The 26,346-nt window shown below is 47.0% G+C and overlaps 1 protein-coding gene across 1 annotated transcript in view; it reads left to right on the forward strand.

The window, feature by feature from the left end:
• Positions 1 to 26,346, forward strand: part of LOC143804465 (DNA-directed RNA polymerase I subunit RPA2-like) — a 106,972-nt gene that overhangs the window by 58,299 nt on the left and 22,327 nt on the right. Inside the window, 3 exon segments of the mRNA XM_077282581.1 lie at positions 422 to 593; positions 17,782 to 17,953; positions 18,065 to 18,325. Of these exon segments, the coding sequence (XP_077138696.1) occupies positions 422 to 593; positions 17,782 to 17,953; positions 18,065 to 18,325 (605 nt within the window).

Below are 26,346 nucleotides of genomic sequence, written 5' to 3' on the forward strand. Positions count from 1 at the left end.
CTAAGGCACCACCACTAGCCCATGTAGTGGTGGAAACACAGGACCTGGATTCAGTTGCTTTCTCTGGGTCCAACCTTGGGGGCTTCCTCCAAACTTGACAGTTTTTACCCATCCACTGGTTTGGTTAAACAAGAATACCCCTTTAAGCCTGGAATCATACATAGCTGTCAGAAGTGGATGCGGTTTATGTGTGAAGTATAAAGGAAAGACTTATTCTTCTCCTGCCCACTGGATTCACATCCAACTTTGACTTGAAAAACTGCATCAAAACTTTCCTGTGTGATTCCAGTCTTACACCTACTGGGAGAGAGAAACCCAGCAACGGCCGACATCCATCGACATGTTGTGTTGAGCCTTTAGTAACTTTTGTACAGAATCCACCATTGTTCCCTGTAATTACCACCGTTTTGTCTATTCACAGACAGTGCATTTGCATACATCTTAAAACCAACGTTGAGAAATTCTACATGCTTTGCCACATGACCAGGAAACTTTTTACTTTTGCAAAAGACAAGTGCATGGAGGACAGTACGGACAGTTTAATGAGTCAGGAGGTCCTAACTCCAGGACAGCTGTTCCTCATGTTTTTAAAGGTACGTAGATCAAATATCATTATCAATCCGTAAAGAAATAACACAAAGGTTCTGGTCCCTTCATCCACTGTGTGCTAATTATAAAACTGTGGTCTATATGAACAAAGGGGTCTGTAAACACCATCCAGGAAGGAACTCAGGTGTCAATTAAGAAACACTCCCAATCTTTTTGCCTACAAACTTTGGAAATGTGTGTACTGTAGTGCTGGGCATTCTTCTGCAGCGGCCCAGAGTCCTGGTCGTTGCAGTACTGTGGCTCCGCCACTATGGGGAGCTGTGGTGCGTCCGATGGCACTGAAGGAGCTCATCTGATCAGGTATCACAGACACCAATAGATTTCACAGCTGGGCCTCCGGGGGGAGCAAAGGGTGCTATTCATTAGGCCACTCCCCACCATAGTGGGTAAACTGGGGGTCAGGCAGGAAGTTAGTCAGAAGCTGACTGGGTCAGAACCAGGCAACACCTTGTGGCAGAGGGTGTTGTAGGGGAAGAGACAGTAGGGTCTCTGTCAGGGGTGGGATCCTGACAGAGGCTTGGCAACAAGAAAGAAAGCAACGGGACCGTGCCTGCACTGAGAAGCGGCGGTGCCCTAAGGAAGGACGAGAAGAGAGATATATTGTGCTGAGTGAGAAACGAGATCGAAGCAATAGGAGAATACCAGTAGGGGTGATGCTGTGAGAAAGGGGCAACATCCTACTGAGGCGCACAACCGGTGGCCGGAACGCCGAGGGAGTATTTCAATAGACAGCTTCAAGCAATACTCTAAACAGCGGCAGGACAGTCAGTCTCAGGCGGGCTGTCTCACCTAAATCACCTATGCAGTCTTGGGAGGCAATTGCGGGAGAGGGGCGTCTCTAGGGTCCCGGAAGAACTCCAGGCCTACCTGACAAACGGGTGCCGTTCTAACTGTAACATCAGGAAGGGACGGATGATTAGCAGAACATCATCTAATCGAGTTGTGAGGGAACTTAAGAAACAGACACAACAGTTGTGGGGTACTTTCCGTAAGCACAGCAGGGAAGGACTACAACACATAGCGCTAAGAAGGAAGGCACTGATTTCCACTTGTGAAGGGAGCTCTGGAAGTGCCATTGGACCGGCCGGACTTGCGTAGCCTGGTGAACCGTATTCTGGACTGAGAACTCAGAGATCTCCAGTAAAGAGGTAAAGAGACTGCAACCTGGTGTCTTCGTTATTTACCGCGACCTGCACCCCACAACTGCACTGCTACACCACCACTTATTGCACCGGACGTCCCCCACTGACGGACAGGGCCACGGACTGGGTCTAGCCACCGTGATAACCGCAGGACTGAGACCCAGAGGCCCGGCTCCGGGTACCACTCGGCCCTGCGGCGGTGTGGGGGCGCTCCAAATTTGGCGTCACGAACAGGATCTACTTAAGCCTGAAGAATCAGGTCATGTGTGCCTTGGAACTGTGATTTATTGTGCTTGGACTGTACTTTATTGAGAGACTGTGTATTGCTATTGACCAAGAGAAGTTCCCGCCAAAAGCCGCCGCCATTGCTACACCAGAGAAGAAGGAGGGCGTGCTATGGGAGGAGACTTCCAGAGTGGCGCGAGAAATGGCTACCGCCCCCTGCGCTTCTGGCTGCAATGTGATGACCTGCCCCAAAGCAGAGGACAACCCCCTGATCTGCAACGGCGGGAAGCAGGAGACGGAGAAGCCAGGCCCTGGAGAAATGGCGGAGTCCGATGTATGCATTGCCACCGATCAGCAGATCATGATGAAGAACAGCGAGTACCGGAACGAGGAAGGAGTAATCCCGGCTTGCCCTCGTTCACCGGAGGTGACCCGTGCTCCCTGCAGCCGGAGGATCCGAAGCCCCTGGAACAGATAGCGGAGCTGAGTCCACCAACCCCGACCTCGGAGCCAGCGGAGGAGGAACCACAGCGAGCGGAGCCGCGTACGGGGACCGTATTGGAGGAGCCGCAGTTCGAGCAGCAGCCGACTCCAGCGTCCTTGTTAGCGGACCGGATCGACACCGGTGGAACCACATCAGACGCAGGTACGGCAGACACCCCTGCCTCCACGCTCGATCCCGCTCCCGCGACCGATCCTCCCCGCAGCAGTAATTCTTCGTTCACCATCGAGCGGGTGGTCTTCGGCCCCAGTGTGATCGGGAAGTTGTTGCCGCCACTACCAACCAGGTGGGGGGAGCCCATAGAGATGGACCCGGGTGGAGTGATGTTCCGGTGGGACACCCCCTGGGTTGAGCAGGATGGGGTTCCGGTGGATGGCCTCACCATCGCGATACTTACCTGGGACCAGTATAATCAATGCGTGCTCCAGCACTGGAAACAGCGAAATGAAGTTGAACAACGGGAGACACAACGCAAGAAGTCAGTGCAAGGCAGGGAAGACGTGGTAAAGCGAGGAAGGGTGTCGGCCTTCCACCCGAGGAAAGGATGGGGCTCTATACAGGAACCAGGCCTATCGACTGACGTCTTCGTTGCTAGTTATGACGTGGAAACTCCCTGCTGTGATCGGGATGGCGAACCATTGCGAGAAGGGGATCAGGTGACGTACACCCGTCACTGGAATGCACAAGGATGGCGTGCCCGGAATGTTCAGCGATATGAGCCTGAGGGAGTGTCACCTGTGGCCCCAACCATGGTTGATCCAGGTTTGCCAGACCTCGTTACTGTCTCTACTGTACGCTTTGTAGCAGCTCCCGAACTTGCCAACAGAGTCAGTCTTCAAATTCAGACAACAGGCGACCTGGTGGTCCCTGCGGGGCCTGCCGCTGGTATCCGTGCTACCGTAGCCGGGGGTCAGGGGCCAAGACCACCTGAATAAGGATAAACCTCGGAAAAATGAAAATGTAAATAGTTAACTGTCTGTTTCTTGTCATGCTGCTTTAAACCCATCCAGGGTTAATTCTTATGGATCCCTTTGTTGACCCGGGATCCCTATTGTTTGTTTTTGCTTTTTCTACCTTTTCACTTCTCTAAAGTTTTGCACACGTTTTCAGAACTGCAGTAATCATGGACCATGCATGATACAAACTTTGTCTTGTATATAGTTTACACCTTCTTAAGGGTGTTTCCTACTGGTTTTACTTAAAGACTCTTTGCGAAGATACCGTACCGGAGCTTTTGCTGAGTATGGACTGGTAGTCTGAGAAGACGAACTACCTCAGAAAGATGTGATCTCCTCTTAAAGGGGATGCCGAAAGTGTACTGATGAGCGATACTGTTTTAGAATAGTAATGCGATGGCAATGCCCAAAGTAAAAATGATAATGCTACATGTAAAAGTTATGTGTGTTGAAATGGTTAACTGTAAAAAGAAATGTTAATAATGTTCCTTAGAAGAAAGTGTGAGAGCTAGAAGAAAGATGCAGTGGGCCCGTAGGGGTAGACAGAGTGTCCTGCATAGTTGAAAGTAAGAAAGTAGTAATGAAGGTTGATGATATAAGGAAATAGTTAATAATGTTTATAAGAAACTGGGGATAGAAGGTAAACCCAGAGTCCTCCATAGGAAGTTAAGAAGAGTTAATAATGTGTTACCGAGGACAGAGAGTGAACCCGTAGGGGTTAGGTGGTAGGTCCTCTTAAGAGTCATATGTAGATGGCTCAGTGCTTCCAAAATCGAAAGTAATGTTATGTTCTATACCATGTATAGCAGTAGAAAAGGCAGTAGGTCCTGGCTGAACGGGACGGTCCTGTAATAGAAAGGAGAGGCAGTAGGTCTGGTGCCGATAGGACAGGCGGTCCTGCAGACTAGAGAAGGAGAATGTAAAAGTTAAAAGTTACCTTATAATGTGATTATAGGAAGGTCTTTAGTGGATAAAGAGTGTATGTCCTTAAAGGCAATGTTAAATTATTGTTCAACAATTTTGCACTAAGTAGAATACCCGGTTGGGTAACAGGAGTTATTTATAGCCTGTAATTTATAATGTTAATTATGTTTGTAACGTTCAAGTGTCCTCACCTCCCATAAAGGGAAGCCTGTTCAAGTATGCTTATGTTATTGCACTCAACAAAAATTGTATGTCTTTTTGCTCAACTTGTATTGTTGTTTTTCTTCCCAGTTCCGGAGTACTGTGTTTAACCAGGGGGGAGTGCAGCGGCCCAGAGTCCTGGTCGTTGCAGTACTGTGGCTCCGCCACTATGGGGAGCTGTGGTGCGTCCGATGGCACTGAAGGAGCTCATCTGATCAGGTATCACAGACACCAATAGATTTCACAGCTGGGCCTCCGGGGGGAGCAAAGGGTGCTATTCATTAGGCCACTCCCCACCATAGTGGGTAAACTGGGGGTCAGGCAGGAAGTTAGTCAGAAGCTGACTGGGTCGAAACCAGGCAACACCTTGTGGCAGAGGGTGTTGTAGGGGAAGAGACAGTAGGGTCTCTGTCAGGGGTGGGATCCTGACAGAGGCTTGGCAACAAGAAAGAAAGCAACGGGACCGTGCCTGCACTGAGAAGCGGCGGTGCCCTAAGGAAGGACGAGAAGAGAGATATATTGTGCTGAGTGAGAAACGAGATCGAAGCAATAGGAGAATACCAGTAGGGGTGATGCTGTGAGAAAGGGGCAACATCCTACTGAGGCGCACAACCGGTGGCCGGAACGCCGAGGGAGTATTTCAATAGACAGCTTCAAGCAATACTCTAAACAGCGGCAGGACAGTCAGTCTCAGGCGGGCTGTCTCACCTAAATCACCTATGCAGTCTTGGGAGGCAATTGCGGGAGAGGGGCGTCTCTAGGGTCCCGGAAGAACTCCAGGCCTACCCGACAAACGGGTGCCGTTCTAACTGTAACATCAGGAAGGGACGGATGATTAGCAGAACATCATCTAATCGAGTTGTGAGGGAACTTAAGAAACAGACACAACAGTTGTGGGGTACTTTCCGTAAGCACAGCAGGGAAGGACTACAACACATAGCGCTAAGAAGGAAGGCACTGATTTCCACTTGTGAAGGGAGCTCTGGAAGTGCCATTGGACCGGCCGGACTTGCGTAGCCTGGTGAACCGTATTCTGGACTGAGGACTCAGAGATCTCCAGTAAAGAGGTAAAGAGACTGCAACCTGGTGTCTTCGTTATTTACCGCGACCTGCACCCCACAACTGCACTGCTACACCACCACTTATTGCACCGGACGTCCCCCACTGACGGACAGGGCCACGGACTGGGTCTAGCCACCGTGATAACCCCAGGACTGAGACCCAGAGGCCCGGCTCCGGGTACCCCTCGGCCCTGCGGCGGTGTGGGGGCGCTCCACTTCCACTGCGCCATATTTTCAGAGCAATCATTCTGGATATACACTGCTCAAAAAAATAAAGGGAACACTAAAATCCCACATCCTAGAGATCACTGAATGAAATATTCTACTTGTAAATCTTTATTCATTACATAGTGGAATGTGTTGAGAACAATAAAACCTAAAAATGATCAACGTAAATCACAACTAATATCCCACGGAGGTCTGGAGTTGGAATGATGCTCAAAATCAAAGTGGAAAATGAAGCTACAGGCTGATCCAACTTCAGTGGAAACGCCTCAAGACAAGAAAATGATGCTCAGTAGTGTGTGTGGCCTCCACGTGCCTGTATGACCTCCCTTCAACGCCTGGGCATGCTCCTGATGAGGAACGGATGGTCTCCTGAGGGTTCCCCTCCCAGACCTGGACTAAAGCATCCGCCAACTCCTGGATAGTCTATGGTGCAACGTGACGTTGGTGGATGGTGCGAGACATGATGTCCCAGATGTGTTTAATCGGATTCAGGTCTGGGAATGGGCGGGCCAATCCATAGCTTCAATGCCTTCATCTTGCAGGAACTGCTGACACATTCCAGCCACATGAGGTATGGCATTGTCCTGCATTAGGAGGAACCCAGGGCCAACCGCACCAGCATATGGTCTCAAAAGGGGTCTGAGGATTTCATCTTGGTACCTAATGGCAGTCAGGCTACCTCTGGCGAGCACATGGAGGGCTTGTTCCAAAGAAATGCCACCCCACACCATTACTGACCCACTTCCAAACTGGTCATGCTGAAGGATGTTGTAGGCAGCAGATCGCTCCCCACGGCGTCTCCAGACTCTGTCATGTCTGTCACATGTGCTCAGTGCGAACCTGCTTTCATCTGTGAAGAGCGCAGGGCGCCAGTGGCAAATTTGCCAATCCTGGTGTTCTGTGGCAAATGCCAAGCGTCCTGCATGTGAGCACAACCCCCATCTGTGGACGTCGGGCACTCAGACCATCCTCATGGAGTCAGTTTCTAACGGTTTGTGCAGACACATGCACATTTGTGGCCTGCTGGAGGCCATTTTGCAGGGCTCTGGCAGTGCTCCTCCTGTTCCTCCTTGCACAAAGGCTGAGGTAGTGGTCCTGCTGCTGGGTTGTTGCCCTCCTACAGCCCTCTCCACATCTCCTGGTGTACTGGCCTGTCTCCTGGTAGCGCCTCCAGCCTCTGGACACTACGCTGGCAGACACAGCAAACCTTGCCACAGCTCGCATTGATGTGCCATTCTGGATGAGCTGCACTACCTGAGCCACTTGTGTGGGTTGTAGAGTCTGTCTCGTGCTACCACGAGTGTGAAAGCACAACCAACATTCAAAAGTGACCAAAACATCAGCCAGAAAGCATTGGTACTGAGATGTGGTCTGTGGTCCCCACCTGCAGAACCACTGCTTTATTGTGTGTGTCTTGATAACTGCCAATAATTTCCATCTGTTGTCAATTTCATTTGCACAACAGCATGTGAAATTGATTGTCAAACAGTGTTGCTTCCTAGGTGGACAGTTTGATTTCACAGAAGTGTTTGATTTACTTGGAGTTATATTCTGTTGTTTAAGTGTTCCCTTTATTTTTTTGAGCAGTGTATATTTGTTCAGTTTCCCCGCACACTATTCTCTAAGTTCTGCTCTTTTTTTCCATGAGTTATCTTTAACAATTTTTATGTCGCTTATTAGTACCCCTCGCGAAGGCCTTTCTAGCGTCTCAACCTACACCAATAGGAACTGAGCCTAAATTTTGTGCAGAACAATTGCAACAGATTCCCCTTAACACTATCACAGTTAATAATTCAGAGACAGAATGGGTTAAATGGGTTAAGTTTCCAGCCTAAAGTGTATCTAGTCCTCATTGGTTTCACTTGTACCCAAAACAAAAGGGGAGAGGGATCCGATAAAGATCTGAGGGCGTAGTCCATATTCATTAAGAACGGAGCAATAGTGGAATTACAAAGAATCAAATCTATCTGTGACATTGGATGATATTTGAGGTGGCGCAGGAGAAAGCGCTTGAGTCATGACTAGTGATGAGCGAGTGTACTCGTTGCTCGGGTTTTCCCCTAGCACGCTGGGGTGACCTCCGAGTATTTGTAACTGCTCGGAGATTTAGTTTTCATTGACGCAGCTGAATGATTTCCAGCTACTAGCCAGGCTGAGTACATGTGGGGGTTGCCTGTTTGCTAGGGAATCCCCACATGTAATCAAGCAGGCTAGTAGCTGTAAATCATTCAGCTGCCGTGATGAAAACTAAATCTTCGAGCAGTCATAAATACTCGGATGTCACCCCAGCGTGCTAGGGGAAAACCCGAGCAACGACTACGCTCGCTCATCACTAGTCAGGAGCTCTTTTCCTCCAGATATCTATTCAGCCCAGCTCATTGATAAGGATTGAGAAAAGGAAATATGTCAAGAATTGGAAAAAGCTAAGATGGAACTAGTATCACGAGTAACAGACAGCCAAAATAAAAACTTTTCCAATAAATTGGAAAGGAAACTGACTCTATTACAGATAGAAATTAAACAGCAAAAGAAAGAAAAATTCCTGAGAGACAAAGCCGACTATGACATGGGAATGGTGTTTAAGTGGAACAAAAATAAAAGGCAATCCACATTTTATAATAGAAACCGCAGCCAAAAAGGTAATAAAATCAATAAGAAAAAGAAATCAGATGGTTGGATTACCGACTCCGAATCAAGCGCTGCAGAAGATTCAGGTGAAGCCAATACTACTATTCCACCAGAAACCAATTTATCATCCCCTTTAGAAGAAAGGTCAGATGAGGGAGAAGAAGACGCAGTTGCCAAAAGAAAACGCAAGCAAGTCTCTTGGAGGAAATAAACACAGAGACAGAAAGAATACAAGATGAATTACGAATATTGAATTTATCAAAAAGAACTTTAAATGCTGACCATATCTCATTACTGTCCAAAGGATTAAATTATTGCCTTCCAGAAACATTTGATTTAACCAACTTTAAAGTAGATTTATTTAAAAGCGTGAGAAAACTCCATCTTCATAAACATTTTCAAAAGGATAAAAAGCAAGATTTAAATACTCATGGCTCCCAAATGATATCTAGTACCTTATCTCAAGGAGAAAATTACATAGGCACTCTGGGTTTCATGTTATATCCTGCTGAAATAGACTCAGAAGCAGCCCTATTACTAAGCTTAAATGATTCTGTTATACCACAACATACAGATGTTTCATATACATCTGCACAAACACCCTTTATGGGTGGAATCAAATCTCGCTTTATGCCCCCTGTCTCCCCTGGCAACGCCATCGATCTCTTCCAAGACCTGGTAATAAAGGATATAGAAGCAATTATTTACCAAACTCCGAAAAAGAATCTTAATAATAGAGAATTGTCAGCTTTGAAAGAATTGCAAAGTTGGGACGATGTCGTTGTCAGGAGAGCAGATAAAGGAGGCAACATTGTTGTATTGGATAAGGAATACTATATAAAAGAAGCTTTAATGCAATTGAATGATCAATCCAGTTACTGTGCGCTCTCCAGTAACCCTACTCAAAAGTATCTTACTAAACTAAGATCGTTACTAAGAAAATATGTGGAAAAGGGAGTGCTTCCTAAAAAACGCGCAGAGAGTTTACTACCTGAATATCCACGATTTCCCTATTGGTATAGCATACCTAAAATCCACAAAGATATAAAAGAACCACCAGGGCGTGCTATAATCTCAGGGATAAATTCAGTTACTGAAGCATTATCTCAATATATCGACTGGCTATTAAAACCATTGTTACCAAGTATTCCTTCATATATTAAGGATTCAGGGGATTTGGTATTAGCTCTAAAAGAAATAGATTGGCAACCCACCTTTGCATTAACATCTATCGATGTAGTCAATTTGTATACTCGTATTCCAAAAGAAAAAGGTATACAGGCAATCCAGAGTATTCTACAAAAAAGAGGTGTAGATCCTGAAATAATTTCTTTTATCTCAGAAAGCCTTGAGTTTATATTGTCCAATAATTCATTCAAATTTATGAATAAATGGTACACACAATTAATTGGGACAGCCATGGGTACGCCCACTTCTTGTACTTATGCAAATCTGTTTTTAGCGGTGTTCGAAGACACATATGTTAATAATATCAATAATCCCTTCCTGAAGCACATTCGTTTCTATACTAGATTCGTGGACGATATCATGATATGGGATGGGGATGAAACAGAATTTAATCAGTTTGTGAAATATTTGAACACCTCCAACAATGATAATATGGAGTTTACTTCTTGTTTTGGGCATAATGATCTTGAATATTTAGATGTAAAAATAGAGGTACCGTATTTTTTGGCATATAAGACGCACTTTTTCCCCCCCAAAAAAGGGGGGAAAATGGGGGGTGCGTCTTATATGCGCAATGCAGGCTTACCGTGGACCGTGGCGGCAGAGGTGCGGCGGCAGAGGTGCGGTGGCAGAGGTGCGGCGGCAGAGGTGTGGCGGTGGAGATGAGGAGGCGCAGTGAGCGGGGTCCCTTTCCCCGGTGAGTTGATGCTGCAGCCCCGGTAATGCACAGAGCCGGGTGAATCCTGTTGTTATCGGTGCGCGCGGCCATCTTCCTGAGGCCGCGCGTTCGCAGATGGAGCTCTAGTGCCCGGGGCTTTAGGAAAATGGCCGCGAGATGCCGCGCGTGCGCAGATGGGGATCGCGGCAGCCATTTTCCTGAAGCCCCGGGCACTAGAGCTCCATCTGCGAACGCGCGGCCTCAGGAAGATGGCCGCGCCCACCGATATCAACAGGATTCACCCGGCTCTGTGCATTACCGGGGCTGCAGCATCAACTCACCGGGGAAAGGGACCCCGCTCACTGCGCCTCCTCATCTCCACCGCCACGGTCCACGGTAAGCATTACCGGCTGCTGCATCACCTCACCGGGACTTTGGACTCTGTATCCTGTATCCTTTTGCTTCCCAGGATGGGTGCAGCAAGGTTCAGGAAGGATCTCGTGGGCACATGGACTGGAGATGATGGAGGTAGTGGTGTACATTGTGAAGCGAGTATTCCACAGGCGCTCATATGTCTGAGTCCTTGCCGCTTCCCGGCGCTCAGACATCTGAGCTCCTGTGGAATACTCGCTTCACAATGTACACCACTACCTCCATCATCTCCAGTCCATGTGCCCACGAGATCCTTCCATCACCTCACCGGGGAAAGGGACCCCTCTCACGCCATACCTCTCACTGTGCTTCCTCATCCCAGCACCTCTGTCGGTAACCACTGCTGCCACCCTCCCATGGACACCAGGCCGTGGCGTCGCCCACCTAAGCAGGAAGGGACCCTGCTCAGGTGCACGCCGTACCGCATCACCCCACCTCTGCCGCCACCATGCCTCCTGTGACCCTGCTCTGCCACCACCAGCCCTCAGGTAAGATACTGTAAATTCGGACAATAAGACGGACCCCCATCTTATAAAAAATCTTTTTTTCTGCAATTTTCACCCCAAATTTGGGGTGCGTCTTATGGTCCGGTGCGTCTTATATGCCGCGAAATACGGTAAATGAAGGTGATATTCTGACAAAAGTATTTAGAAAAAGAACTGCAACAAACAATATACTGCATTTTGAAAGTGCACATCCGTCTCATACAAAAAACGGACTGCCATATAGTCAGATGGTGAGATTACGAAAAATTAATAATAGTAATAAAATATTTAACGAACAAATCAGTGAGCTAAAAGTTCGATTTATGAAAAGGAGTTATCCTCCACAAATATTAAGAGAAGCCGAAAATCGCATAGAAAAATCCACACAACATGATTTTTTGAAAAGAAAAAGAATTAACGAATTTGATTCAGAAAAAACTAAAAGATTTTCTTTTTGCTTTAAGCATAGTAATTTATTGTTCAAAATATTTTTATTCAGTAAGAAAGAGAAATATACAACATTATATGGTAACCATTGAAAACAATGTCAACGTTCTACACCCCTCTCCCCATCGGTAATTCCATTACCTCTGTGGTGATACCACAGCAGTATAAACATCAGTTTGTAAACAGTTTGAGAGGGTTAAAGCAGGTCACCCCTATATAAACGAACAAACACAAATAACAAAATACCTTAGGAGAAAAGAGAAATAGAAAAAAAGATAGGAAGAAGAAAAAGAGAACGGATATCGGTGCATGTATAACGCCAGAACTCCACCAACTCACTACTCAGTAAATCCCCATTATGAGGGGCGAGGCAGTACACCCTGTGTCACCCATGTCTGAAAATGTTGTGCTTCTTTAAATTGTATCCATGGGTACCACTTCGCATGCCAATTGACACCCAACCTGTCATCAAAGGCCCTCATCTCCTCCATCCTGCACAGCATATCCAATGCCTCCACCCAATCTATCCTCCTCGGCGCTACGGGTGATCTCCACAATCTGGGTATGATTTGGCGCATTGCATTCATGAAGTACGGCAACATACTCTTCTTGTTTTTGGACACAGAGCCCGGGAAAATTGACAATAAAGCTATCTCCGGCGTTGCCTCTACTTGTTTGTTTGTAATATGATTATATAAGGCAAATATGTCTTTCCAGAGGGATCTGACACCACTGCACCTCCACCATATATGTAACATGGATCCCACCGCCCCATTACACCTCCAACAGGTGTCCGATATTGTTGGGTCAATTTTATGTAACCTAACAGGTGTTCTATACCACTGTTATAATTTTATAATTCAGCTCCTGGATTCTACAAGACACCGACAGCCGATGCACGCACATGAAGGCCCTCACCCACAACTCGGGCCCAATCTCCTTGTGTAATTCTCTTTGCCATTGTACTGTACATCTGAGAGGTCCGTCTCCCCCCCCCCCCCCCCCCGGACACTATCAAACCGTATATCAAGGAAATAGAATGTGCTGGGCCCTGAGACATAAGACACAGCTGCTCAAAAGGAGTGGACATGTGATACGAGCCCTCCAACCCCAGAGAGCCAATATAACTCCGGAGTTGCAGATACTGCAGCCAATGCCCCGGCATTTGCCTCCCTTCACCCAATATCTCTCTCAATGATAAAATATCTGTCTGGCTGGTCACGTCTCTAATACGAGGAATAGCCCCCCGAGCACCAGAGAAAACTATGGATGTTGAATGTTGTAATTCAGGGGAGAGTCCAGGGTTACCAACCAAGGGGGTTAGTGGTCCAGGAATAGTCGCTAGGTGGAAACGCTTTGCAAAACGCCTCCATGATCTCACATAGTGTATAGTGTCGGAGATATATCCAATTTCCCTAGGTCGATAGAGTATGGTAGCCAAAAGGCTCCCAAACACATGCCAGGGGATGATTCATATTCAATGTCCACCCAGAGTTTGGTTGTCCTATTATGGAATATATCCAGGAGACAGTTTCCAATAGTCGCCGCATGGTATGCTCGCAGGTCAGGCAGGCCCGCACCCCCGTCCTCCCTACGTCGAACTAACTGGGTATGGCTAATACGAGAGCGCCCCCTATGCCATACAAATTTTCTCATTATTTTATGTAAACCCCAAAAAAAGGACCCCTCCACATCCCACGGTATAGTCTGAAAAATATATAATATTTTAGGTAAGATGTCCATCTTAAGGGCATTAATTCTCCCAAACCATGACAGTGGCAAACGATACCAGGACTTCGTCTCTTTCTCTATCAAACCCCGGAGTGGAAGGAAATTAAGATCGAATAATTTCTGGGGGTCAGCTGGGATATGGACACCCAGGTATTTAATGGAATGTTTATTCCAGCGAAAAGGGAAACTGGTCCTAAGTTGCTCCACCTCACTATCCTGGATATTTATGTTGAGTAGTTCTGTTTTCTGTAAGTTAACCTTGAAGTTACTCAGCCTCCCAAATATTTCAAACTCCTCCAAAACAGACGGTAAGCTGACCCTAGGTGAGGTCACATACAGTAAAAGGTCATCTGCAAATAGAGCCAGCTTATGGTCCGTATGACCCACCTGAATCCCCTTAATCGACTGATTGTGTCTGAGAGCATTAGCCAACGTCTCCATTACCAGGATGTATAGGTATGGGGAAAGTGGACACCCCTGTCTTGTCCCGTTTTTAATTGAGAACGGTGTCGACAACTGACCATTTATTCGCACTCTAGCTGATGGATCATGGTAAAGAGCCATAATCCAATTCCTCATCCTCTGTCGTATACCTATTGCCTCTAGTGTAGCCTCTAAAAATCCCCAGTGAACTCGATCGAAAGCCTTCTCGGCATCGACTGATAACAGACATAAAGGGATCTCTCTGGCTCTGGCCTTTGAAATCAAGGATATTGTCTTAATAGTATTATCCCTGGCTTCCCTGCCGGGGACAAAACCCACCTGCTCTCTATGTATCAAATGTGGGATAAATGGGTTAAATCTAAGTGCTATCATTTTAGAGTATAGTTTAACGTCCACGTTTAAGCATAGTAATTTAGATAAAATCATCCATGCTTCTATTCGAAAAAATTGGCATGTCTTACAGAATGATAAAGATTTATCATCAATTTATAAAAATGCTCCAACATTTGCATATAAACGTACCCATAATTTATCGGATTTATTAGTGCATAATAGAATATCTGAACCAAGAAATAACTGGCTCACTGGTAATTCACCAACTGGTAATCATAAATGCGGAAACTGTAGGTTTTGCCATCTCCATATAACAAAGAACCCTTTGCAAATAGGCTCTATTACCCATACCGTAAAAGACTTTGTCTCCTGTAAGAGTAAATTTGTAGTCTATGCCCTATTCTGCCCCTGCCGATATTTTTATATCGGAAAAACAATAAGACCGTTGATCAAGAGATTCGGAGAGCATTATAATTCAATATTAACGGGCAATGGCTGCCTAAGATTAATCCACCATATGAGAGAAAAACATGATGCTAATCCAGAACTGCTTAGTTTTGCTGGAATAGAAATTGTGACATATTCCTCACAGGGAGGTGATCAAAAGAGATTTCTATTACAAAGAGAAGCCAAATGGATTCTAAATACAAATGCTCAGGGACCAATAGGTCTTAATGACAAACTTGAGATGTCCGTATTTTTGTAAGATCGTCTATGAAGGCATAATTCTGATGTTTTTGGTTTCATTGTTAAATAATACTATTGAATGATATTTATGAATATTTAAAAAGAAGATAATATCGTATATTGTAGATTGTTCCTATTTAGATTGCAAATCTGTATGTAGATTATTTTATTTATTATTTGTCTGTCATAGTCACGAATGTAATCACATTGTTTGAAATGCACGCCAGAGATCCTTGAAAAGGAAATGACGTGTTGTAATCTAATCTCTGGACCCGTTGAAGCACATTTGTGTGCGAAACGGCTGTTGTCCGTACTCCAATACCGCACCCTCCTGTTTACCTGTATATCTGATGTCCTGAAGGATGTACTCCAGATATTTTCTCCAATAAAGTTCACGAACATCACTGTTATCTTGGGGTGAGTGCCGCATATTTTTTCTTCTTTTTTGTTGATCTTGGTATATCTCATCCAAGACCTGTGAGCTAATGAACGGTTTCCCTGGCCATATTCATTTCCTGCAACCCCATAATTGCAGGATTAACCTTCCCGAGATGTTCCAAAATCGCTTGCCTTTTGGAACCATTTTTTAAGCCTTCGATATTCCATGACAAGATTTTTACTGTTCAACCCATTTTCTCAAGTTAAAAATAATTGTCAGGATTCTAGACAATAGAGCAAATAGCAGATTCAATTCCTTTATAATAAACCAAAAACCAATACGTGTGTAAAAACTAATACATGTGTACATAAGAGAACTGCTCCCTCATTCCCCACCTGCAATAAAACCCTTTCCCTCCCCAAACTGATGTAAACCGGCCATCTGTTATACTCTTACTGCGAGGAAGTGCACGTTTCCCAAGTACCGGTGTTTCCGGGACCCGGTTCACACTACTGCAAAGAAAAATACTAAATCTGCACAAAAATCAACTCATGTCTAATTTCTAAACTGCAGAGAAAGCCTGAGCAACATCTCACATTCATTCATTTTACCCAGAGATAAAGCGCTTTTAGCTACTACTTCAAAAGACCTTTCCAAAATGTTGACTCTTCTGGCTCTCCTGTCCTGTTGGATCTGCAGCTCATGTGTGTCCGGTAGTGATGATCGAATGTGCTTGGATAAGGTGTTATCCATGCTCGGGTGCTATCAGAATGTGTTCGGCATGCTTGAATATTATGTTTGGGTCCCCGCAGCTGCATGTCTCCTGGCTTTTTGACAGCTGCAACACATGGAAGGAGAGGCTAACAAACAGGCAATCCCTGCAGATGTTGCAGCTACCGAACAGCGGCGAGACCTGCAGCCTCAGGGACTCGAACATATTTTTCGAGCATGCTCGGATGATGCCTTATTCGAGCACGTTCACTCATCACTAGTGTCCAGCCATCTTAGAGCATCTTTGAGAGTCTAAAAAAAGGTAGTAGGGTACCCAGGGGAATCACTCTCGATTTGGCAGGATAACTCAAGACATTCTGTAGGCTCAACGCTATTTCTTTGTTTAATGTCTGAAACATGGACCTTTTGCACTGGACATTCATTGAGAATTCCGGAAAGAATGAAATCTTCTGCCAGCCAAGCCTAAAGTCCTTATTTTTCCACACTTTCTTTAATACTATGTCTTGATCCTTGTAGGTGGAGGATTTTATTCAGTTTAGGCCGGGTAGGCCTGCCCACTGCCCAGGTCTTATGAGGACTGTATGGGCCCTCTTCACTGCAAACAGGGAGTGATGGTCTTTTTACCCAAAAGTGTAAAGGAGACATTTTTGAAAGAATTGTCAGGATCTCTCCCTTCCAACTTTTCCGATACCCACATTACCCTTATATTATTACTAACGATAAACACAAGGGGACTGTGAAACTTGTGGACGCAGGGACATGCGAACATGTCACTCTAGCACCCGCAATACTTGGTGCGTCCCCACTCTCAGGCCATCTCCCATCGATGGCGAGTCCAATTAGTGCAGATTCTCTTAACTATTATTAATTGTAATACTAGGAGCTTTGCTCTGGTGCGACTGCTCTGCTCAAAAGCATAACCATGCCCCATACTGTAGTGTTACGATACTCACCGTTCTCCATCTTCCTCAGTTTCCAGTGCTACTCCTCTTCTGGGTCACGTGACTGCTATTCCGACTTGCCGGCTCACGTTGGGGTCCATGTGTGAGCCGGAAGTGGTCTTAACCATGTAAGTCCATAGAGCACAGAACATGGCTCCTTATACTTACACAGTAAAGAGACTTCTGGCTCACACAGACCCCAGATGTAAACCGGCAAGTCGAATAGCCGTCACGTGACCCAGAACAGGAGCGGAGCTGTGCTGAAAACCGCGGAAGATGGCAATTCTGTCACTACACTAATATTTACACAGGCTTACACAATAAGGAAAAGCTTCTATAAGCTGAGCTCCTGCGGTGATGGCGCTGAGCGCAGCTCCTGTGTCCGCACAATCACCTGGACATGCCAGTGTGTCCATTTGTGGAAACTGCTTTGAATATTGCAATGTCGGAGAGGGGATGACTACACCCTTGTCTTTCGTATCCTTATATACAGAGAATCTGTGATTATAAGCCCTTCTCCTTACCCACTACAATGTGTGGCTAAATGAAGACACTGATCCAACAATGTCATTTTTATCTCCCTTCAGTAAGTCTGCCATCGGTCCGTGTTGGCATTTTAATGCATCTCTCCGGACTCAGAAACCCAGTACACAAACGCTTAACCTTTACTACGGAGCGACCGGAGATACTTACATCTCTGCGATCTGTGGCTCCTCTGCCTTACACACATAGCCGGTCATGGTGACGGATTCCCTTTAAAAACTTTCCTTTTTCTAGAAAACCAAACACAATTGGAAGATCCCAATCCTCTGCAAGTGAAACTTAATATTTTGCTTTTTGTATTAAAGGAAAAGATGGAGGGCTGGCTGCTGGGAGCCAAACTGAACTTGGAGAAGAGAGGACAGAAGAGTAACTTCGTCATGAATACAGAAAACCTGATGAAAATATTCAGTTCCATCACCGATCTCACAAGATCGTGTGAATATCTGCTGGCGACTGGAAATGTGCGCAGCAAAAGTGGCAAGTACATGGCGGGGTCATCGGGGAATTATTTAACGCGGCTGTCTGTCAACTTTTTTTTAAGTTGTAGAGTGCAAGTTTTATTGGTATTTTTTTTTCTCCTGTTTTTAGGTTTTGGTATGCTTCAAACTAGTGGGCTGACAGTAGTGGCCGACAAGCTGAATTTCGTCCGTTACCTTTCTCACTTTCGCTGTGTACACAGAGGGGCTTCCTTTGCCAAGATGAGGACTACAAGTGTCCGCCGTCTTCTGCCAGAGTCGTGGGGTTTTCTGTGCCCGGTGCACACTCCAGACGGAGAACCCTGTGGTCTTATGAATCATATGACTGTGGTGTGTGAGATCGTGACCCAGACCTAACACTTCTCATCTGATGGTCCTACTCTGCACGCTAGGTACTGTGCATGCGTCTGATCCATGTACCAATATAGTCAGAATAAGTGTACATTACCCTCAGGATCATCTTTGATAACTAATTTAATCCTTCCTGACTTGATGTACATGCACGTTACACGCCAGGTGCAAGTAATGAACGTGCTCTGGAGCGGAGCTCACTCCATACCTGGTAGATGTCAATTCCTTGTTATCCACCCAGCATTTACGTGTAACCGTGCCGATCCAAGGTAGAATTCAGAGGTATTGCATGTTCAGGTCTCATAGTAGCACTAATAACATTTTTAAAAAAGTCAAAGGATTTTCTTAAGGTACAAAATGATTTTTTTTTTTACCATAAACCTATAATATGGCCGCCATGTCCATAGCTATAAAATTATCCTTTTTATCCTATATCGTAAGTACTGCAGAAAAAAATTCCAGAATTTCTTTGCGGTTTTTATTTTTAATTTTTGTTCCCTCCACACACACCCCTCCCCCATGTCCAAATAAAAGATTTCAAGGCGATCAAAAAGTCGCATCTGTTCCGAAATAGCAGAAATGTAACAGTTCGCATCTCGGCTTCAGGAAAATGGCCGCCGCGATCTCCATCTGCACACGCGCGGCCACCGATATCCAGGGGAATAGCACAGATCGCGCTCTTTTCCGGCTGTTGCGCATGCGCAAAACACTACGCCAACGCCGGGAAGATAAGCAAGGTGGGGTAGAAACAGCCATTTCACCATGCCCTTTTGACCAGACCAGCGTGATTGACAGGCGAAAACGGCGACTATTGTAAGGTATTTCGTCAGCATAGGTGGGGAATCAGGGGACAAAAAATACAGTATTGTAAAGCACGGCTCAGGCCCTATTTAACGGTATTTTTATCTCATTCTGAAAAAAACAGGGTGACAGGTTCCCTTTAAAACAAGCACTTACACAGCTCTGCAGACACACCAATACAATTATCGTGCCAAATATTGCGGCACAAAAATAAATTCTGTTTTAACTTCTATTTATTGTGAAAAAGTAGTAAAACATAAACTATATAAATTTTGATATTGCCATAAAACTATTCTAGCTCCATCATCTCATAACTTTATATTGTTATTCCTACACAAAATAGTGGATCTTACCGTTCCCCTTGTCATAGAGACGTTTATTCAAAACAGACATGTCAGAAGATCAGACAGATTCTCTCCAAAATTTTGCTCATAACTTTCAAGTCTTTTTTTTTTTCTAATGGGAAAACAATTGTATGTATATACCGTATATACTCGAGTATAAGCCGACCCGAGTATAAGCCGACCCCCCTAAGTTTGCCACAAAAAACTGGGAAAACGTATTGACTCGAGTATAAGCCTAGGGTGGAAAATGCAGCAGCTACCGGTGAATTTCAAAAATAAAAATAGATGCTCCATACCGTTCATTATGGCCCCATAGCTGTGCCATATAGTGCTCTGCACCGTTCATTATTGCCCCATAGCTGTACCATAGAAAGCTGTGCACCGTTCAGTATTGCCCCATAGCTGTGCCATATAGTGCTCTGCACCATTCATAATTGCCCCATAGCTGTGCCATATAGTGCTCTGCACCATTATTGCCCCATAGCTATGCCATATAGTGCTCTACACCATTATTGCCCCATAGCTGTGCCATATAGTGCTCTGCACCATTATTGCCCCATAGCTGTGCCATATAGTGCTCTGCACCGTTCATAATTGCCCCATAGCTGTGCCATATAGTGCTCTGCACCATTATTGTCCCATAGCTGTGCCATATAGTGCTCTGCACCATTATTGCCCCATAGCTGTGCCATATAGTGCTCTGCACCGTTCATAATTGCCCCATAGCTGTGCCATATAGTGCTCTGCACCGTTCATTATTGCCCCATAGCTGTGCCATATAGTGCTCTGCACCGTTCATTATTGCCCCATAGCTGTGCCATATAGTGCTCTGCACCGTTCATAATTGCCCCATAGCTGTGCCATATAGTGCTCTGCACCATTATTGTCCCATAGCTGTGCCATATAGTGCTCTGCACCGTTCATAATTGCCCCATAGCTGTGCCATATAGTGCTCTGCACCGTTCATTATTGCCCCATAGCTGTGCCATATAGTGCTCTGCACCGTTAATTATTGTCCCATAGCTGTGTCATATAGTGCTCTGCACCGTTCATTATTGCCCCATAGCTGTGCCATATAGTGCTCTGCACCGTTCATTATTGCCCCATAGCTGTGCAATATAGTGCTCTGCACCGTTCATAATTGCCCCATAGCTGTGCCATATAGTGCTCTGCACCGTTCATTATTGCCCCATAGCTGTGCCATATAGTGCTCGGCACCATTCATTATTGCCCCATAGCTGTGCCATATAGTGCTCTGCACCGTTCATAATTGCCCCATAGCTGTGCCATATAGTGCTCTGCACCATTCAGTATTGCCCCATAGCTGTGCCATATAGTGCTCTGCACCGTTCAGTATTGCCCCATAGCTGTGCCATATAGTGCTCTGCACCGTTTATTATTGCCCCATAGCTGTGCCATATAGTGCTCTGCACCGTTCCTTATTGCCCCATAGCTGTGCCATATAGTGCTCTGCACCGTTCCTTATTGCCCCATAGCTGTGCCATATAGTGCTCTGCACCGTTCATAATTGCCCCATAGCTGTGCCATATAGTGCTCTGCACCGTTCATTATTGCCCCATAGCTGTGCCATATAGTGCTCTGCACCGTTCATTATTGCCCCATAGCTGTGCCATATAGTGCTCTGCACCGTTCATAATTGCCCCATAGCTGTGCCATATAGTGCTCTGCACCGTTCATAATTGCCCCATAGCTGTGCCATATAGTGCTCTGCACCGTTCATTATTGCCCCATAGCTGTGCCATATAGTGCTCTGCACCGTTCATTATTGCCCCATAGCTGTGCCATATAGTGCTCTGCACCGTTCATAATTGCCCCATAGCTGTGCCATATAGTGCTCTGCACCGTTCATTATTGCCCCATAGCTGTGCCATATAGTGCTCTGCACCATTCATAATTGCCCCATAGCTGTGCCATATAGTGCTCTGCACCATTATTGCCCCATAGCTATGCCATATAGTGCTCTACACCATTATTGCCCCATAGCTGTGCCATATAGTGCTCTGCACCGTTCATAATTGCCCCATAGCTGTGCCATATAGTGCTCTGCACCATTATTGTCCCATAGCTGTGCCATATAGTGCTCTGCACCATTATTGCCCCATAGCTGTGCCATATAGTGCTCTGCACCGTCCATTATTGCCCCATAGCTGTGCTGCTGCTGCAATAAAAATAATAAAACACATACTCACCTCTCTTGCTTGCAGCTCCTCAGCGTCCCGTCCCGGCGTCTCTCTGCACTGACTGATCAGGCAGAGGGTGGCGCGCACACTATATGCGTCATCGCGCCCTCTGACCTGCACAGTCAGTGCAGAGAGATGCCGGGAAGATGGCGCGGCGCCCGGCGTGTGGAACGAGGACAGGTGAATATGTAATACTTACCTGCTCCCGGCGTCCCACTCCTTCCCCCCAGACAGCTGGTCTTCGGTGCCGCAGCCTCTTCCTCTGTCAGCGGTCACCGGCACCGCTGATTAGAGAAATGAATTATGCGGCTCCGCCCCTATGGGAGGTGGAGCAGCCTATTCATTTCTCTGATGAGCGGTCCCACGTGACCGCTGAACAGGGGAAGAGCTGCGGCACCCGGAGACCGTGGGACGGGCAGGGGGAGCGCCAGGAGCCCCGGAAGCAAGTAAGTATGCCTCAGCGCCCTCTCCCCCTCACCCGCCGACCGTGACTCGAGTATAAGCCGAGAGGGGCACTTTCAGCCCAAAAATTTGGGCTGAAAATCTCGGCTTATACTCGAGTATATACGGTAAATAATGTGTGTATGTGTATATGCAGCGCCCCAGAGTCCTGGTCGTTGCAGTACTGTGGCTCCACCACTAAGGGGAGCTATGGTACGTCTGATGGCACTGAAGGAGTTCATCTGATCAGGTATCACAGACACCAATACATTTCACCGCCGGGCCTCCAGGGGGAGCTAAGGGTTCTATTTACTAGGCCACTCTCCACACACTGGTAAAACTGGGGGTCAGGCAGGAAGTTAGACAGAAAGCTGACTGGGTTGGAACCAGGCAATACCTTGTGGCAGAGAGTGTTGCGGGAGAAGATTCGGTAGGGTCCCTGTCAGGGGTGGGATACTGACAGGGGCTTGGCAACTTGAGCGAACGTAACGGGACCGTGCCTGCTCAGCATAGCGGCGGTGCCCAAGGAGGGATTGGAAGCGAGATAGATTGTGCTGAGTGAGAAACGAGATCAAAGCAAGAAGGAGAATACCAGTAGGGGTCGTGCTGTAAGACCGAGGCAACATCCTACTGAGGCGCAAACAACCGGTGGCCGGAACGCCGAAGGAAGTATTTCTACATACAGCTTCAGGCAATACTTCGAACCTACGGCAGGACAGTCAGTCTCAGGCGGGCTGTCTCACCTAAATCACCTATGCAGTCTTGGGGGGCAACTTGTGGAGAGGGGCGACTCTAGGGTCCCGGAAGAGCTCCGAGCCTACCCGTCAAACGGGTGCCGTCCTAACCGTAACATCAGGGAGGGACGGAAGATTAGCAGAACATCATCTAATTGTGTTGTGAGGGAACTTAAGAAACAGACACAACAGTTGTGGGGACTTTCCGTAAGCACAGCAGGAAAGGACCGCAACACATAGCGCTAGAAGGAAGGCACAGATTTCCACCTGTTAAGAGAACTCTGGAGGTGCCATTGGACCGGCCGGACTTGCGCAGCCTGATTATCCGGATTCCGGACTGAGGACCCAGAGATCTTCAGTAAAGAGGTAAAGAGACTGCAACCTGGTGTCCTCGTTATTTACTGCACCGCACCACTACAGCCTCACCACTACCATCATCCATCATATCTATCACTGTACGCCCCTCAGCAGGGTCACGGACCGGGCCTAGCCACCGTGACAACCCCAGAGCAGAGACTCAGAGGCCTGGTGCCGGGTACCCCTCGGCCCTGTGGCAGTGGGGGCGCTACAACTTGGCGTCACGAACAGGATCTACTTAAGCCTGACGAATCAGGTCATGTGTGCCTTGGGACTGTGATTTATCGTGCTTGGACTGTACTTTATTGCCAGAACTGTGTATTGCCATTCACCGCCAAAAGTTCCCGCCAAAAGCCGCCGCCATTGCAGCGCCACAGGGAGCGCAGAGGGGGAAGAAGGGCGTGCCATGGGAGGAGACTACCAGAGCGGCGCCAGAAGTGGCGACCGTCCCCTCCGACTCCTGCTGCGAGAGGACGATCTACCCAGGAACCGAGGAGAACCGCCCCCTGATTTGCAACGGCGGGAAGCGGGTGACGGAGAAGCTCGGCCCTGGAGAAATGGCGGAGTCCGGTGCATGCATTGCCACCGACTATCAGACAATGATGATGAACAACAAGTGCCGGAACGAGGAAGGAGCAACCCCGGCTTGCCCTCATCCACCAGAGGCGGACCCACGTCCACCGCAGCGGAAGGACCCGAAGCCCTTGGAACCGGCAGCGGAGCTGAGCCTACCCATCCCGACCTCGGAGCCAGCGGAGGAGGAACCATGGAGGGCGGAGCCGCATCCGGAGACCGCATTGGAGGAGCCGCGGTCCGAGCTGCGGCCGACTCCAGCGTCCTCGTCAGTGGACCGGATCGACATCGGTGGAATCACATCAGGCGCAGGTACGGAAGACGCCCCTGCTCCCCCGCTCGATCCCGCTCCCGCGACCGACCCTCACCCCAGTAGGAGTCAGCTCCTCTCGGCGGAACTAGTGGTGTTACCCCCCAACGCCATGGGGAAGCTGGTACCGCCGCTGCCGACTATGATGGGAGAACCCATAGACGTGGGCCCCGACGGGGTGATTCTCCAGTGGGATACCCTCCAGATTGGGCCGGATGGAACTCGGGAGGAAGGGTTCACCCTTGCTGTGCTTACCTGGGAACAATACAAACAATGCTTGATTCTACATTGGAAAAGACAAAAAGAGGCGGAACTGACTGGCCCGCCGAGAGTACAACCACTTACGTGCGGTCAGGAGGACGTGGTAAAGCGGGGAACTGTGTTGGCCTTCCACCCGAAGAGGGGATGGGGTTCCATACAGGAGCCGGGGCTACCCACTGACGTCTTCGTTACCAGTTGCAACGTGAAAACTCCCTGCTGCCGCCGAGATGGTGACCCATTGCAAAAGGGGGATCAGGTGACCTACACCCGTCATCGGAATGCATACTGATGGTACGCCTGGAATGTTCGCCGCTGTGAACTTGGGAAAGTGGCATCTGCTGCTTCAACCATAATGGAGCCGGGTGTGGCAGATCTTACCAACATTGCCACCGTACGTCTTATTGCAGCAACTGAGCTGGCAGCTAGAATCCGCCTTCAGGTTCAGGCATCAGGTGGTCTGACTGCACCGGGAAGATCCACCAGTGACACTGGCGCGACATCAGCCATGGATCAAGGATTGAAGCCTGCACAGTCGGAAGGTGTCCACTTTCGGCTGATGTCTTGCAACCTACTATAAGCATAAACCTCGATACCATGAGTATGTAAATAGTTAACTGTTCGTTCCTGATTTGCTGCTGAACCCGTTTAGGGTTAACTCTTAAAGGGATCCCTTTGTTGACCCAGGTTCCCTATTGTTTTGTTTACTTTGTTTCAAGTTTTGCAAAAGTTTCCAGAACTGCCGCAATCATGAACAGTGCATGATACAAACTCTTTGTAAATAGTTTGCACCTTCTTAAAGGTGCTCCCTACTGGTTTTACTTAAAGAGAGACTCTTTGCCAAGATACCGCACCGGAGCCTTTGCTAAGTACGGACTGGTAGCCTGAGAAGATATGCTACCTCATAAAGACTTGGTCCCCTCTTAAAGGGGATGTCCACGTATTACGCTGATGAACCGTGTTGCTTTAAGACTGATAGATAACAGTAATGTCTTGATGAAAGAAAGAGATGATAATGTTTACATGTAAAAGTTATATGTATCGAACTAGTTGATTGTGAAGAAATGCTGATAATGTTCTCTGGTAGAAAGTGAAAGCTAGAAGAAAGATGCAGTAGACCCGTAGGGGTAGACATAGTGTCCTGCATAATTGCTAGTAAGAAAGTAATGATGGAAGTTAATGCTTTAAGAAAATGTTTGATAACGTTGATAGAAAATGGGGATAGAAGGTGAACCCTGAGTCCTCCTAGGAGCCATATGGAGATGGCTCAGTGTTCCTAAACTGAAAGTATGTTATGTTCTATACCGTGTATAGTAGTTGAAAAGGCAGAAGGCTGGCTCGGGCTGAAAGGAGCGGTCCTGTATAGAAAGGAGAGGCATTAGGTCTGGCGCCGTTAGGACAGGCGGTCCTGCAGATTTAAAGAAGGAGAATGTAGCACAGTTTCTTAAGCCTTATAATGTGTATAAGAAGGTCTTTAGTGGATTTAGAGTGTGCATCCTTAAAGGCAATGTTAAATTATTGTTCAAGAATTTGTACTAACTAGAATACCCGGTTGGGTAAGAAAAGTTATTTATAGCCTGTTGCTGTGATATTTAACCATGTTTTGTAACGTTCAAGTGTCCTCACCTCCCATAAAGGGAAGCTCTGTTCAAGTATACTTATTGTTATTGCACTCAACAAATTGTATGTCTTTTTGCTAACTTGTATTGTTGTTTTCTTCCCAGTCCCGGAGTACTGGATTTAACCGGGGGGGAGTGCAGCACCCCAGAGTCCTGGTCGTTGCAGTACTGTGGCTCCGCCACTAAGGGGAGCTATGGTACGTCTGATGGCACTGAAGGAGTTCATCTGATCAGGTATCTGTTGTGAACTATACTTCTTGGCTCCCTCTTGTGGTCTCTAGTGGTATGGCACTGGGATTGTCTTTCCCCAGCTTTATACCCACCTGGTTCGTTAGGCCAGGGGTGTTGCTATTTAAACTTCCTGGATTCTTAGTCTGGTGCCTGGCATCATTGTAATCAGTTCAT

This window comes from Ranitomeya variabilis, chromosome 2 (genome assembly GCF_051348905.1).
Source record: "Ranitomeya variabilis isolate aRanVar5 chromosome 2, aRanVar5.hap1, whole genome shotgun sequence".
NCBI classification, from domain to species: domain Eukaryota; kingdom Metazoa; phylum Chordata; class Amphibia; order Anura; family Dendrobatidae; genus Ranitomeya; species Ranitomeya variabilis.